A 13,197-nucleotide genomic window follows, 5' to 3' on the forward strand; every position below is an offset into this window, starting at 1 on the left:
TTGAGAATACATAAGCAAAGAAATGTTCCCAGTTAACTGGTCGCTACAGGGTGGCTAAGTTACAGATTGCTTAAACGTGACATCAAACGTCTTGAAAACTTCCAGCAGAGGAAACTGGGGAAAATTCTAGGCACTCTTTGGGAGGATTGTCTCACCAACGATGCAATCCTCGATCGTGCTAGGTTGCCCAGTCTAAAAGCCACCATATTGCAACACCACCTCCGCTGGACCCAACGAGGCTTTCTCGATTAAAGCTGTATGGAAAACTGAAGACAAGGAAAAGACCAAATATGCGATACACGTATCAGCCAAGTCTCCCTCTACCACGCAAGCATTGATCTGGAATCGTGGAAACATCTTGCCATTGAAAGATCAATCCGGAAGAAAAGAATTAAGGATGGTACGTAATTTTTCGAAGAAAACTGGAAACAAAATGTTCAAGAAAAACGAAACACAAACTTAAAAAAAACACGTTCCCCACTCTCTATACCAGCGATTTTCAGCCAGTGGGCCATGGAGACCTATTTAAACAAATGCTAGATTCATTGAAGAAAAAAATACTTTTTTTTGTGTCACTTTAACTTAGTTAATTTTACACTTGTGTGTTTGTTTAGTAGCTTTTATTGTAGTTAGAATAAACAATGCTGCTGTTTTTTGCTACAGAATGATAATTTCCATTCTGATTATTGACATAATCGTTTTGGTGGCGTGATGTTATCAATACCTTCTATTCCATCATTTCCGAACACTGATTTTAAGCGACTACAACCGTGTGGTTCTTATAAGCAGCCACTTGACCTCCTAAGCAGAAATTTGTAACTTGAAGGACGGAATAATCGTTTTGGAGGAAATTTCTACAACACTTAATAGACAAACCATAACTGAAAGCGTAGCGTACTTGAACTTCTGCAGATCTGTTTTTAGTATTCTTTTTGTGAATTAGTGGGGGACCAATTGGTAGTAACTGAGGCTTTCGAAGGAGAAATACGGTATATATTTGAGAACCACTGTAATGCGCTTCAGCTGGAGTTATATAGCTGATAAGAAAAACTTTGTTTGCATAAAAGAGATAGCCTAGTGGGCCACAGAAATTTTTGCTTGATGAAAATAGGCCCCAAAAGAACCATGGCCACATGGAGATGTATATCTTCATGTAGCCATGAAAGAACAAAGGTTGAAAACCATTGCTCTTTACAATGCGACTATTTCAATGTAGCCCTTTTCAGGCCTATAAGAAAAATATTTTTAAAAGAAATACTAAAGAAAAATACACTATCGCAACAAAATATGGATAAATCTATCTTACAAATCTTCTTATAAGGTAGCCTACCTGCAGCTAATAAGGCCCCCTAATTTTCAAACCTCAATATTTTTCTAAATGCTGCATAATTTTGAACGAAACTTGAAATGAGGATACTTTGGGTCTATCTAAACAACATATCTATGAAACAAGTTTCTAAGTAAAAGGAGTTGTGAAATATTAAAAAAATCTCAAGCCGGTCTTATTAGATGCATGTGTTTTGAATAAAGTCCGGTGTAGCAGTCCAAGAGTTACTGCAGGCCAAAAGTTACAAGGGTTGCCAAATATTTCATTCAAATTTTATTTAATTTTGTTTTGAAAAATAATTAAATTTTTAACCCCTCAAAAGGTCAGATTAATAATTATAAGTATTTTGTAATGTTAATTGACAAACTTGCATTAGTTTGAGAGCAATGAATTCATTACACTTAGTTAAAACAACTTTCGCTTTTCTATCGATTGCGAAAACGCCGGGCACCCCTGGTAACTTTTGGACTGACAGGAACTTTCAGACTGCAACGCCGCAGAAGCAGTCCAAAAGTTACTGCTCTTGTAAGTGGGTGTGCTTTTTCGAAATTCGTTTGGGAAAACTTGTAAATGGACTGAAACTTCACTTGGTCAGTAGAGTAAACCTTCTGCAAGTATGCGAAAGATTAATCCCAAAGATAAATATTCTCACCACGAAACCATTATTCTTGACTTTAAGTTTCGTGCCACGTGTTTTCGATGGAAGTCCAACGGAAATTCATTGGAATCTCAAACTGTTCAACACTTTCGTAAAAGTTAAAGCCTTCCCCGCGTGTGAGACTGTGATAGCCTACTCACTGAAGGTTGATGGCGTTTTGACTACCGGTTGGCCTACATGTAGCCTAAGTTACTTTATATTTCTTTAAAACGATAGTTATGAAAAACCAGACCAAAAATAGGCTCGGTGCTTCATTCACTAGAAAACTTTGGTTTTAACTTTCATGAAATATATAAAATATAGTCACAGACTATGTTCGTCAACTACAACTCAAGACCAGCGGTTATAACAAGTCAGCCTTCAAATGCAAACTTTGCACGATATATTAAGGCCTGTAGCTTATTAAATGCCACCGATTCACGTATAGCCACGATTCAAACTTTGAAATGTTTAGATCGATGATCAATTAAATTATTTGTTTCATCAGAGCCATAGACTATAGCCTACAACGAGTCAATAAAACACTCATAATACTACACTGTGAATCGTAGGTTGCATCATAGCACAATCAGGATGACAGCAAAAGACTATAGGCTAAGTAGTCATCTAGTCAATCACCTCCCCATGCAAATTTATTTGCCAACGCACGTAAAGCACGGACACAACCGCAAATGATAATACAAACAAATCAGGTTAAAATGATAGCCTACGTAAATTGTTAGGTTACAAATTAAAATGTCATTCCAATACAGCAACAATTTCAGGTACAAAACTCATCTTTTAACTTTCATCTTATTTTCGCTTCATTCCCAATTACGTTTCTGCTGTAAATCATTTAAGATGCAATGGTGGATAAGTTTTCAAGTTCAACATGTTTCCAAGGTCGAAATCATTTATACAAATCTGCTGCAAGCGTCAAATCTGACAACCCTGTTTTAGTAACTTCTGGACTGGCAATAACTTTCAGACTGCGTATACGCGGTCCAGAAGTTACGGTAACTTTCAGACCGCAGTAACTCCTGGACCGTTACACCGGTTTGAATTTACACCAAAAGTGATAGAAAAGGTGTATTTTCTTTGACAAAAATTTTCTAAACTATTATAGACCACTTTTGTCGGTATCAGATGTTTCTCGCAATAGTTCGATGGTTTCTGCTTCGATTTTTTTTCACGTATTGATTCCAAGAAAAATCTCCAAAAACGATTCATTTTTTTCATTTTAAATTGAAAAGTAGCGGATAGAGAGAGTGCGATTGAAAGAAATGTAGTGTTCGCTACCGCTACATAGAAAAAAAGTAGCGGTGCTAACCACTTTACCAAGAAAGTAGCGCTCTACTGCCCACCTTTGAGGCCTATATCCAACGGTACACGGCGGTATGCGCAGTATACTCTCTGTTTTTTCAAGCAACTATAGTATGCCCTCTGGTTTTCCAAAAATAAATAATTTAATACCTCTCGTCCAATTTTGATGTTGACAATTCATGTTATGGTAGAACAAAGATTAACATTTTGCAAGTTGTGTATTATTTTTCATTTTGGTAAATCTGACAGTAGCTTATAGTGCTATACCCTGTGCTTTTTTTACGATTACAGCACTGCCTATATCGTTGGACGATAGTTAAGCAAGAGCTCAACAGAAGACAAAAACTGCTGAAAAAACGTGTATTTTGTCTATCTTCATCATTTAACCAAAAAGAAACCTGATAGAATACTGACTTTTGTGAAGAAAAATACAAGGAGAGTGTCGTCGTTACAACGTTTTTTACCGAATTCTATTTTAAACTCACAGACAGCAATGTAGTTTCGCAAACAATGTGGAAACGGAGCTATAAATAATATGGTACTCACTCATACAGCAAATCAGTTGTGACACAAGCCGCCTGAATTGTCAGTGAAAGATTGAAAAAGCGGATATTATTAAAATAGAAGGTTTTTGAGAAACTACTTTCGTCTTTTGACTAAAACTTGTGAAGTTTCTAGATGCAGAAAAAACGTAATTGCCAGTGTACAAACCATTTTACAAGAAAAACTTCTAGTAACAATAGCATACTTCTTACAGCGGATATCAGTGCAGTAGAAGCACTTTATCGGCTTTTAAACACAGTAGGCTACCGTATGCCACACATGTCGAGGACAAACTTCACTATGTCCAATAAAAAACTTCGCAGTGCGAACTTTGCAATCTTTTGAACAAGAGCATGGCATAGGAAGTTTGTACGAAACTTGCTGCCTGCGTCACACGCAGGAGTTGTATGACAGCACATAGCCCTGCAAGCCTTGAAGGTTTAATCCTTGCCAACATCGAACGTCTGTCTCAATTTACGCAACATACCTGTAAAAAGAAAAAGCGTGATAAAAATAGAATATTATTCGGGAAACGAAAATCGATGATTTTCAGCTTACAAGTAGGTATCGGCAGCATCAGGGTCCCTCCGAATGTAAGATTTTTCTATAAGTGCTTCAATAGACCGCTTGATAGCGCTCACGCAAGGTGTAAACCTCATCCTCGACTTGGTGATCACCTGCAACAGCAAAAGAATTTTTTTTATCTTTGTAATTTAAGTTTCCGGTTCGTTACTTCGCAACGTTGAATCAATGAACTGAGTTGAATGAACAATCTGACGAATAATCGCACTTCGCTTTGAAATAATGCTCAGCACTGTAGAAATAGTGACGGGCAGTAAAAAGTAGAAACCTTCAATTGGTTGGTCCAGGAGAGCATGCATTGCAAAGAAACAAAAGCAATGCAGTTCTTTGCTTATAGAACTACACATAAGATATCAGATCTATAAATAAGCTTTAAGCAACGTTAAAAATTGTTGTTAATCCACTGGCAGCACAGTGGTTCGCCGGTGTCCTTGAATTAGTAGACAAGAGTTCAATCCCTGTCGTGGTGAACTAGTGAATTCACAAAAGTTGCACTCCACTGCATTAGTACGTAAGTTTGGGAGAACGACCCTATACGTGTCTGGTGGGTTAAACAAAAAATAAGCAAAATATGAAGAAACTTTATCTACAATAGTGAGGGTTTAAGTTCTTACTTCTTCCATGAGACTGTTGTGCACAATCTTTCGTCTTGCTTTCATAATGCGAACGATGGCAGCCTGGAAAGTATGGTAGTTGTTAGCATGGACCCGTAGGCTTGATTGCCTGTTAAGCGGTGCCGAAGCTGCTTGTCGGCTCTTGGCGTAATGGTTGCACTCGCCCTTTCCGTTGTTGGCTCGTTTGCCATTACAAAATATTTTTTTTATATACTTAAGAAAAGGCAACGCCTTTCTTCTCTGTTTGTTCGGTACGAGATACGGTTCGGGCGGCCTTCACTTTAGATCGGCTGTTAGGCTTTAGATAAGTTGAATTTAACGCAAAGTATCAAAGAGGTATGTTTTTAAGAAATATTTTAAGGCCAATGTGAGAAAAAATAGCAGATGAAAAGAAAATAACGAGAATGTTTCTCGCCCTGAGCTATTTGAAAATGAACTGCCCGATCTAACCTACACAAGGTTCATCATTAATAAAAGGTCTTCGCCTGAGGTCAAGTAGAGAATCGATAAACTTTGTTTATATCTCCAACATCTAACTGAGAACAAAAAGAAAAAAAGCAGAGTATTTGAAATTTCAACTCTGAGACATATCCCAGACAGCAAAACCGCTTTTTACATTGATTCAACGTAAGTTGAATGAATATTTAAGATAAGCACTGCTCAACAACCTGTAAATAAAGTTTCCTGTCCTCTTCTATGGAAGTATGGGTTTGTTGGACTTCAGTGACTTGTTCTCGCTGAGTTGGAGCGATTGCGATCCTGAACCGGGTTCGTTTGCTGACGAAGGAGTCGTTTACTCGTAAGGTGGCGTTGTCACATGCCTGAAAAAGCAGTCAAGTTGACAAATAAACCAGAAGGTTGCTCAAATGCTCAACTTTCCAAGGGGCGGGCATTTTTAACTTCCATTTTTAAAACACGTTTGTGAAACACGTTGTGAAACAACTTAGTGAATAAGACTATTCTCACTCTTCCTAAAGGGTAGCAACGCTGACGATTTGTTACAAACTAAGTCACGACAATGCAAAGTCTTTGTAATCAAAAATGAAGTCAATACCCCGTCGGAAGGGAGGATTTTCAGCAATATCTTGGCCTCAACCAGCGCCGATATATTCCTTTCTAAGTCCTTGCCATCCAGGAGCGTACTCGATGTAATGTCTTGGTAAGAAAGCTCTTGATTGATATTGAACAGAAGAAGGATGGATAGTTGGTACGTTGACATAGTGATCTTGAAAAAAAAAACATATTCAGGATTCAATGAGCGATTACAAGATCTGAGCCAGGCGTGCACGTTATATTTGTTGAAATGTTTCAACTCTTTTACAGAAAAACTTGAAAGATTCATGTGCAACAGAGAGTCCACCTGACAACCATAGCAATTGGACATATATCATTAGTTCATAACCGATGTACAGAGTATGAAAGAAATTCGAAGAAACTATTGGTACCACAAGAAAACATTTCATATTTTGACAATGACTCATGTCAACTCACGACGTATGGTTTGGTTTTGGTTTGCATGCGCACTTCTGCTTGGGCGAGATGGTGCAGCCAGGATAAGTTCCTTCCATTGTATTGCTTGCTGTAAAACTGCTCGAACTGGAAAGCAAGGATATACTTAAGCATTTCAAATACAATGGATCACTAACAACTCCATGAAAAGCAGTCAAAACGTTACCTATAAGTAAATTAAATCTAAATTCAACATCTTACCTTTGGAATACATTTGAGTAGAATCTCTGGCAGATTAAAACTTGGTTGGGTGGAGTTTAAAGGCCAAGCACCGGACTACAAAAAGAAATAACTGTGATATTTTTAGTATGAAGCATGACGCACTACATAGAAGCCAAGACAACGTATAATAGGATTGCTAAAACTGGGGTTGGTGACGTCATAGTGCCATTGTCTTCAATGAAATAGCTTTGGAGATGCTTCCATTTGGCAGAGCAATTAGTTTAAAGCCAGGAATTCTTTTGCTTCAACGAATACCGGTACTTAAGTTAGAACTCTAAACTTGGTAGGAAAGTGATTTATCGGTGTCTTATGTCAGCATAAGGATGAGATAAGCCGATATTTGAAACACACATAACCTACTTTGATTTGTTTTGGCATTTCAAAATATGTTTTTTAATCGTTTCGAAACCTTAGCAATTTCATTTGGTTGTGCGTTCGAAACGAAAGTGTAAACTGGAAAATCTCAGAACGTAATGAGTAGGCTGTACTCATTTTGGGCAAATGTCTCAGATCTTTACATAAGTTGGTTAAAAGTTGTAGTTGGGCTCATTATTTAAAGGCATACTAAATGAAAATTTCAAACCGGAATTAAGCATTAAAATGAGTAAACTGAACATTCAAGAATACATTTCAAAAACAATTACCCAAAAAAAATTGTTTTCAATGGCGCTGGCAAGGCCCAAAGTCCAGTGTTTCATTTATTTTCATTTTCTTCAAAATGACCAAAACGTGCAAACACTGCTCGAGAATACGTAATAAAAGACAGCAATAACAAAAGCCACGTTACCACATCTGATGTTTTGAGCAAACTGTCTGCTGTTTTGATGTACATACATACATAGCCTACAGTTAAATCGCCCGCAGTAACAATTATTGCGTGATCGGCTGATTGCTAGTCTTTTGTTACGTAGACTGTACAGTCGCACGCTTCGTTGCTCAGGCCCAATCTCATTTTGAAAGCTCTGACAAAAGCACGCGCACAATGGTGGTCAGACCGCAATGGGGCAAAATTTTATTGAAAATCGTTTTATGGTAGCATGTTAAACACAAAGAACGTGTACAATCGCGAGGTCAGGTTTTTCCTTTAGTACCCCTTTAAGAAAATGACAAAAAAAGTTGAATCAATTGTGGTGTAACCCTTATTAGCACAGATGTTAACAAATTGTCAACATGGCATTTCCTTGTATTTTTCAATACAAATGCACTGCTCGTCTGCTCTCACAGTGAAGTTGTCCATTTAGAATTTTAGATGATTTGATTTTGATAAAACCTTACCAAAACAATCATAAATCCCAATCGTGAGGTCTTCCTCTCGCTCAGGGCTTAGTTTTTCACTTACTTGCTCTCAGATGAAGCAGAAAGAAAACTTAACAAACACAGAACCATGTAACACAACGCATTTATGCCTGTTATAATCCATGATAACTGAAGGTTTCTTGTGACAGTCAGTTATTGAAATAGAAGAGTGTAAAGAAGACATAATGAGGACATTCCTGTTTCGTTTTGATACATATGACAATAGCAGAATGTTGTTCAAATGGCCGTACAATGCTTCAGTACTTTCCACCTCTCTTTCCCTTGCTGATTTGAGCTGTGGTGGTACTTGACGTCGATTAGCCATTACTGTTTCTACCAATGTAACGTTTTGAAGTAAAAACTTACAAACTAGACCTTGAGATGTAAAATACCTGTCAACGTCGTATATGTCCCGACCAGTACCAAAATATACAAAGCACAAGGGCATCACTATATCATTTGCAAGATTTCTGTGAGGTGCAGAGTTAGGTTCTCTTTCGGAATAAATTATGCCATTCAAAGCAAAGCTTGTTGTGACTTCACACAGCCACAAGAACTTTACAACATATTTTCTTGGTTTCAATGGCATGTGTGTTCTTCCATGAATTTTGCCTCGGTAGTTGTTCATCTACAGTCAATGCTCCACTGGGGATGTAAAGGTTGCGCAGATTGCTGTTGAAGATTTCCCATGCCACTCGAACACCAACTAACTTATCGTTCTTTTGTTTCTCTGGTCGATTGCGATAGTTATCGAAACGCATGCAACGTAATAAATTTTGAAGTGATTTAGTGCCATAGCCACTCTATGAAACTGTCTACTGTCAAGTGGATCCCACAACCGACGCAAACCCGTGAAGTTATCTGTGTCCTAGCCAGCACGTATCGTGATTGCAAGAGTTGCTTTAGATTTACATTCCCTGTTTTCAAGACTATCTCCTATTGTTTCTGATTGTTGACATTTTCTCAACAGATGTGCCGATTAAGGTAAAACGCAATTAACTGATTGTGAAAACAATTTAACGTTTTGAAATCGCTACAGGTAAGCGACCCAAAAACCCTCTTTCGTCACCGAGTGTTGTTGAGCTAGTGCATAAGGGGCGAGAGCAATCTTACACAAAAAATCGATGTTGACAAAATGTAACGCTTGTGCTGATAAGGATTAACATCTCCTGTAGAGGCGTTTCAATGAAAACGACCCAAACACATAGAAAAATATTGTATCTTGAAAACAGATGGAGCTAGAACAAACTTTTTTTAACGAATTAAAAGTATGACATTCCTATATGCATTTAAAGTGCCTCTGACAGGTAAATAAATTCGCTAAATTTACCTAAGATACAAAAAAGATGACACTAACAAACTTCCCTGACCAGCAAATCGTAAAAAATACCAACTGGCTACTAAGTTACACGCTTGCAAACTTTCGTTGATTTTCGGCGAATCTGGCAATCACTCAATTGCGAAAATAAGAACGACAACACCGCTGTGACGTCACCATAAGTGGGAAGGATACATTCTTTCTCTGTGATGACTTGGTAAGGTATCATAATTATATAGTCAGGTTCGTTATGTAATTTCGTTCAAAATTTTTGGAGATTAGCAAACCTATACATTTTTGGAAAGCTTAGACCATGAAGAATCCGAAAAACGTTGATTACATTTGCAGAGATGTCTCCATGGCCGCCATTTTGAATTTTCAAAATGGCCGCCGCAAAATATATATTTTGATATATCTCGGCTCCTAATAAACTTAGAAACTTTATCAAACATGCTAATTCTATATTTTAAGGGTCAAGAAATCCATTAGAAGCATACCTAGATACCAAGCGTTAACTACTTTGCAATTATCCGTCATATTAATTTTCAAAATGGCCGCAGAAATTATATTTCGTTACATTACTACTTATATAGAGTGTTACGTCGTATTTGTCCGTAATTAAGTATAAAAAATAAAAATAATGAAATGAAAAAGTATTTATTCGTATTTGTTGTCCGGGTACTGGAAAGGCACCACACATGGAACAATCACTGCAGTGTAACAGAAAGCAAATGTTCCAGGAGAACTAGTCGCACTCGCACCAAAGCTCGAACTTACTGCAGGTAACAACTTATAAATCCTTCCATATCATTTGTCCATTAAGCCATGTGCCAAGCCAAACCAAAACTTGACAACAGAGCACGGAGGTTTGAGGCCAACACAACAGGTGTTGCTCAGTCAAATGAACTGACCCAGTTAGGGTGGGTCACAGCATCTACTTTGTCCAGAGCAAGAGAAAATGATGAACAGAGCAAGATCCCCGGATGGCCAGGATACAAGTCACTCATCTCATCTTTCCAACCACTCACTCACGTTGGTGCACTGCCCCTGCTACCTGAAGTTTCCACGAGTGGCCTACTATGCTGACTGTGATTCTACAAGTATCCCAGCTGAAGACGTTAGTCGGTCAGGGGTACCCAACTGTGATAACCTTCGACATGGCCCTCTACGAAAAGGCAGTGTAGTTTCTAGACGCACGGGTCGACCTGAAAAGAGAAATTGTTTCCAGACTGGGTGAGCTGCATGCTGTGATGGCTGCACTAAGAGCTCTCGGAACTTCCATAGAGGACTCTGGGGTTGATGATGCCTGGATCGAAGCCGATGTGTATAGATCTGCGATCACAATGCAAATTCTCAAGTGTGCGCACTACAAGAGAACTCTTCGTGCACACATCCACAATTCCACACTTACATAGCTTTGTAAAACTTGCCTTGGATCAGTTTTTCACAGAGAAGCCACATCTGAAGATTATCTGCTCAAGTTCAGCAAATAAGGTCCAGGAGGCATGTTACTCTTGAATCCATCTCGACTGCTCATGACCATCTGGAACGAATCCTCATAGATGAAGATGTGATGCAGCAATCGAAAGCATGGGAAACGGAAAAGTCCTCTAATGCGATGTTCAAGTCAATGATGAACTATGTTCACTGTGTGGAAACGATCTGATTCTTTGTCGAGGCATCCCGGAATGCAGATCTCAATCTCCATTTGCAAGTTGGTGAGGAACTGAATAAGCCCTAGATCGGATAAAGTACAAGCGCTTTTGGCCACGGTATATTGTAGATATCCATGACCTGAAGATCAACCACCCAGAGACTTGGTGTGAACGTCACGAAGGCAATGTGTCTGTTATCAAGGGTGAGATCCCATTTGTGTCCATTGGTGCAGATCGTGCATGAGAGCAGTTCAACAAGATGATGAAAGTCCGCTCTGGACTAATTGGCATTTCTAACAAGACGAATGCCCGGCAACGGTTTTTCCTGGCTGCACCAAAGATGTCGCGCCTCTGAGAAAGTTCAAAGAGCAGTTTGGAGACACTTCTTCCAAAAAAAAGTCACCCTGAAGTACAACCAGCCATTGTCAGGAAAGAGCATGAAGCTGTTGACAAGATAAAAGCTACCATACTGAGTCACGGAAATCCATTTGCAGTTGAAGGTGATGAGTTGTAATGTATAACTTCATCACACACGCATGTGTTCCACAAGAAAATGTCAAACAGATCCTGACCGTCGATGAGCAGGGACAACAGCTCTACAAAGAGTATGTTGCAGAACGCATTAATGGTAATGTCAGCTTATGGGCACCAGTTAAGAAGCATAACAACCCCATGTACATGTCAAGAAACAAGTAGGAAACAGTCAAGGTTCGTGACCAGTCGGTCGATCTGAAAGAAACAAAAGATCCCTACGGTCGCTTCATGGTCCTATCCAGATCAAGCCGGGACATTGACCAGAAGAACGCTATCGGTAACTATGAGTTCACCCTCACACCGAGAGCACTATTCGCTCCAGATGGATCAGTTCTACCATGCACTGATAAATCAAAGCTCATCCATTGCTTGCAGCATCTGATTGAAACTGATGGAACAGAGCATGATGCGCATGAACCAGCATCGGTGGACAAAGAGTTGACACTGCTAATGCAGAACTGTTACCATCGGCATTGCACATGAGTCAGAAAATTGCCATTGTCAATAGAATGGTGGTCGTCCAGAAGATGATAAAGAATACGGGGCCATCACAACAGTCAAAGATCTTAGCCAACATTTCAATGACAAGCTCATGACGTTGACAGCAGAGTTTGACGAGATTATTCTGGTGTTCGACACGTACAAGTCTGACTCTTTGAAACAGAAAACTAAAGCAAGACAACGAAAAGACAAAGATCCCGTCTAATACCAAATCATGGATGACACCAGGATCAAGCACATATACCACTGAGTAGGTTCCTGTCCCATGACCAAACGAAAGCAGATTTGACACAGTATCTTGCTGAAGAATTAATCGAATACAACAAGCATTCTCCAAAACTGGTGATAACTTCAGCGTCAGGCCACACCAGAAGCAATCGGAACATCACGTTTGAAGTGAACAATCACGAAGAAGCTGACACCTTGATGATCTGCCTCGCAGCATCACAGCGGAGTCTTGGTGCGCAGTTCGTCTTCTTCAGTCTGGACACAGACGTTCTTGTCCTTGCTGTTGCAAACTACGACCAACTCTGCAAACACTCGTCCATTTCCATGCTATCAGGTACACTGGTGATCGCACCAATATGGAGAGCTGTAAGACAAGAGAAGGCAAAAGCATTACCCGTATTCCATACTTTCAGTGCAGCTGATAATGTTGGCAGATTCTCAGGATTGGATAAAACCAAGTGGTTCCAACAGTACTTAAAGGCAGGAATGGAAACAATCAGTGCACTAATACACTTACCTGAGGACAGCACACTATCTCCGAATGTTAAAGAAATGCTGGCCAACTGTGTCTGCACGATGTAGGCTACTGCCCGAAGGGTGTCCACATAAACAACAATCCAGAACTGAAATGGCACCTGTTTTGCAAGAACTTGGCGGAGAATCAAAACTTGCCTCCAACAATTGGTGCATTAGAGGAGCACGTTGAACGCGTGCGAGTTCAGAGTCGTGTCTGGTACCACACCACTGTCATGTGGCAACAGCTCCTTGATCTATTTCGGAATGGCTACCATCAGCATGAAAGTGGGATTTCACCTATCACCACAAAGATTCTACCTGCACCACAAGCCATTATTCAGCTAGACCGATGCCAATGCAAAACCAACTGCTCAACCCAGAGATGTTCGTGT

At 39.4% G+C, this 13,197-nt stretch overlaps 1 protein-coding gene across 2 annotated transcripts in view; it reads right to left on the minus strand.

Annotated features, from left to right (window-relative positions):
• Nucleotides 1-2,606: 2,606 nt before the first annotated feature.
• Nucleotides 2,607-13,197, minus strand: part of LOC145770230 (cullin-2-like) — a 49,055-nt gene continuing 38,464 nt past the window's right edge. Inside the window, exons 12-18 of one of the 2 annotated variants that reach the window (XM_082581826.1) lie at nt 6,737-6,811; nt 6,518-6,622; nt 6,081-6,251; nt 5,695-5,847; nt 5,027-5,089; nt 4,389-4,507; nt 2,607-4,317 (exon numbers count right to left, since the gene is read on the minus strand). In XM_082581826.1, coding sequence (XP_082437952.1) covers nt 4,305-4,317; nt 4,389-4,507; nt 5,027-5,089; nt 5,695-5,847; nt 6,081-6,251; nt 6,518-6,622; nt 6,737-6,811 — 699 coding nt within the window. In that variant the 3' untranslated portion in view covers nt 2,607-4,304. Of the gene's footprint in view, nt 4,318-4,388; nt 4,508-5,026; nt 5,090-5,694; nt 5,848-6,040; nt 6,252-6,517; nt 6,623-6,736; nt 6,812-13,197 lie in introns of both variants that reach the window. The other variant, XM_082581827.1, reaches the window with a different exon arrangement.

The sequence above is a fragment of the Aplidium turbinatum genome, chromosome 5 (genome assembly GCF_918807975.1).
Source record: "Aplidium turbinatum chromosome 5, kaAplTurb1.1, whole genome shotgun sequence".
Classification (NCBI taxonomy): domain Eukaryota; kingdom Metazoa; phylum Chordata; class Ascidiacea; order Aplousobranchia; family Polyclinidae; genus Aplidium; species Aplidium turbinatum.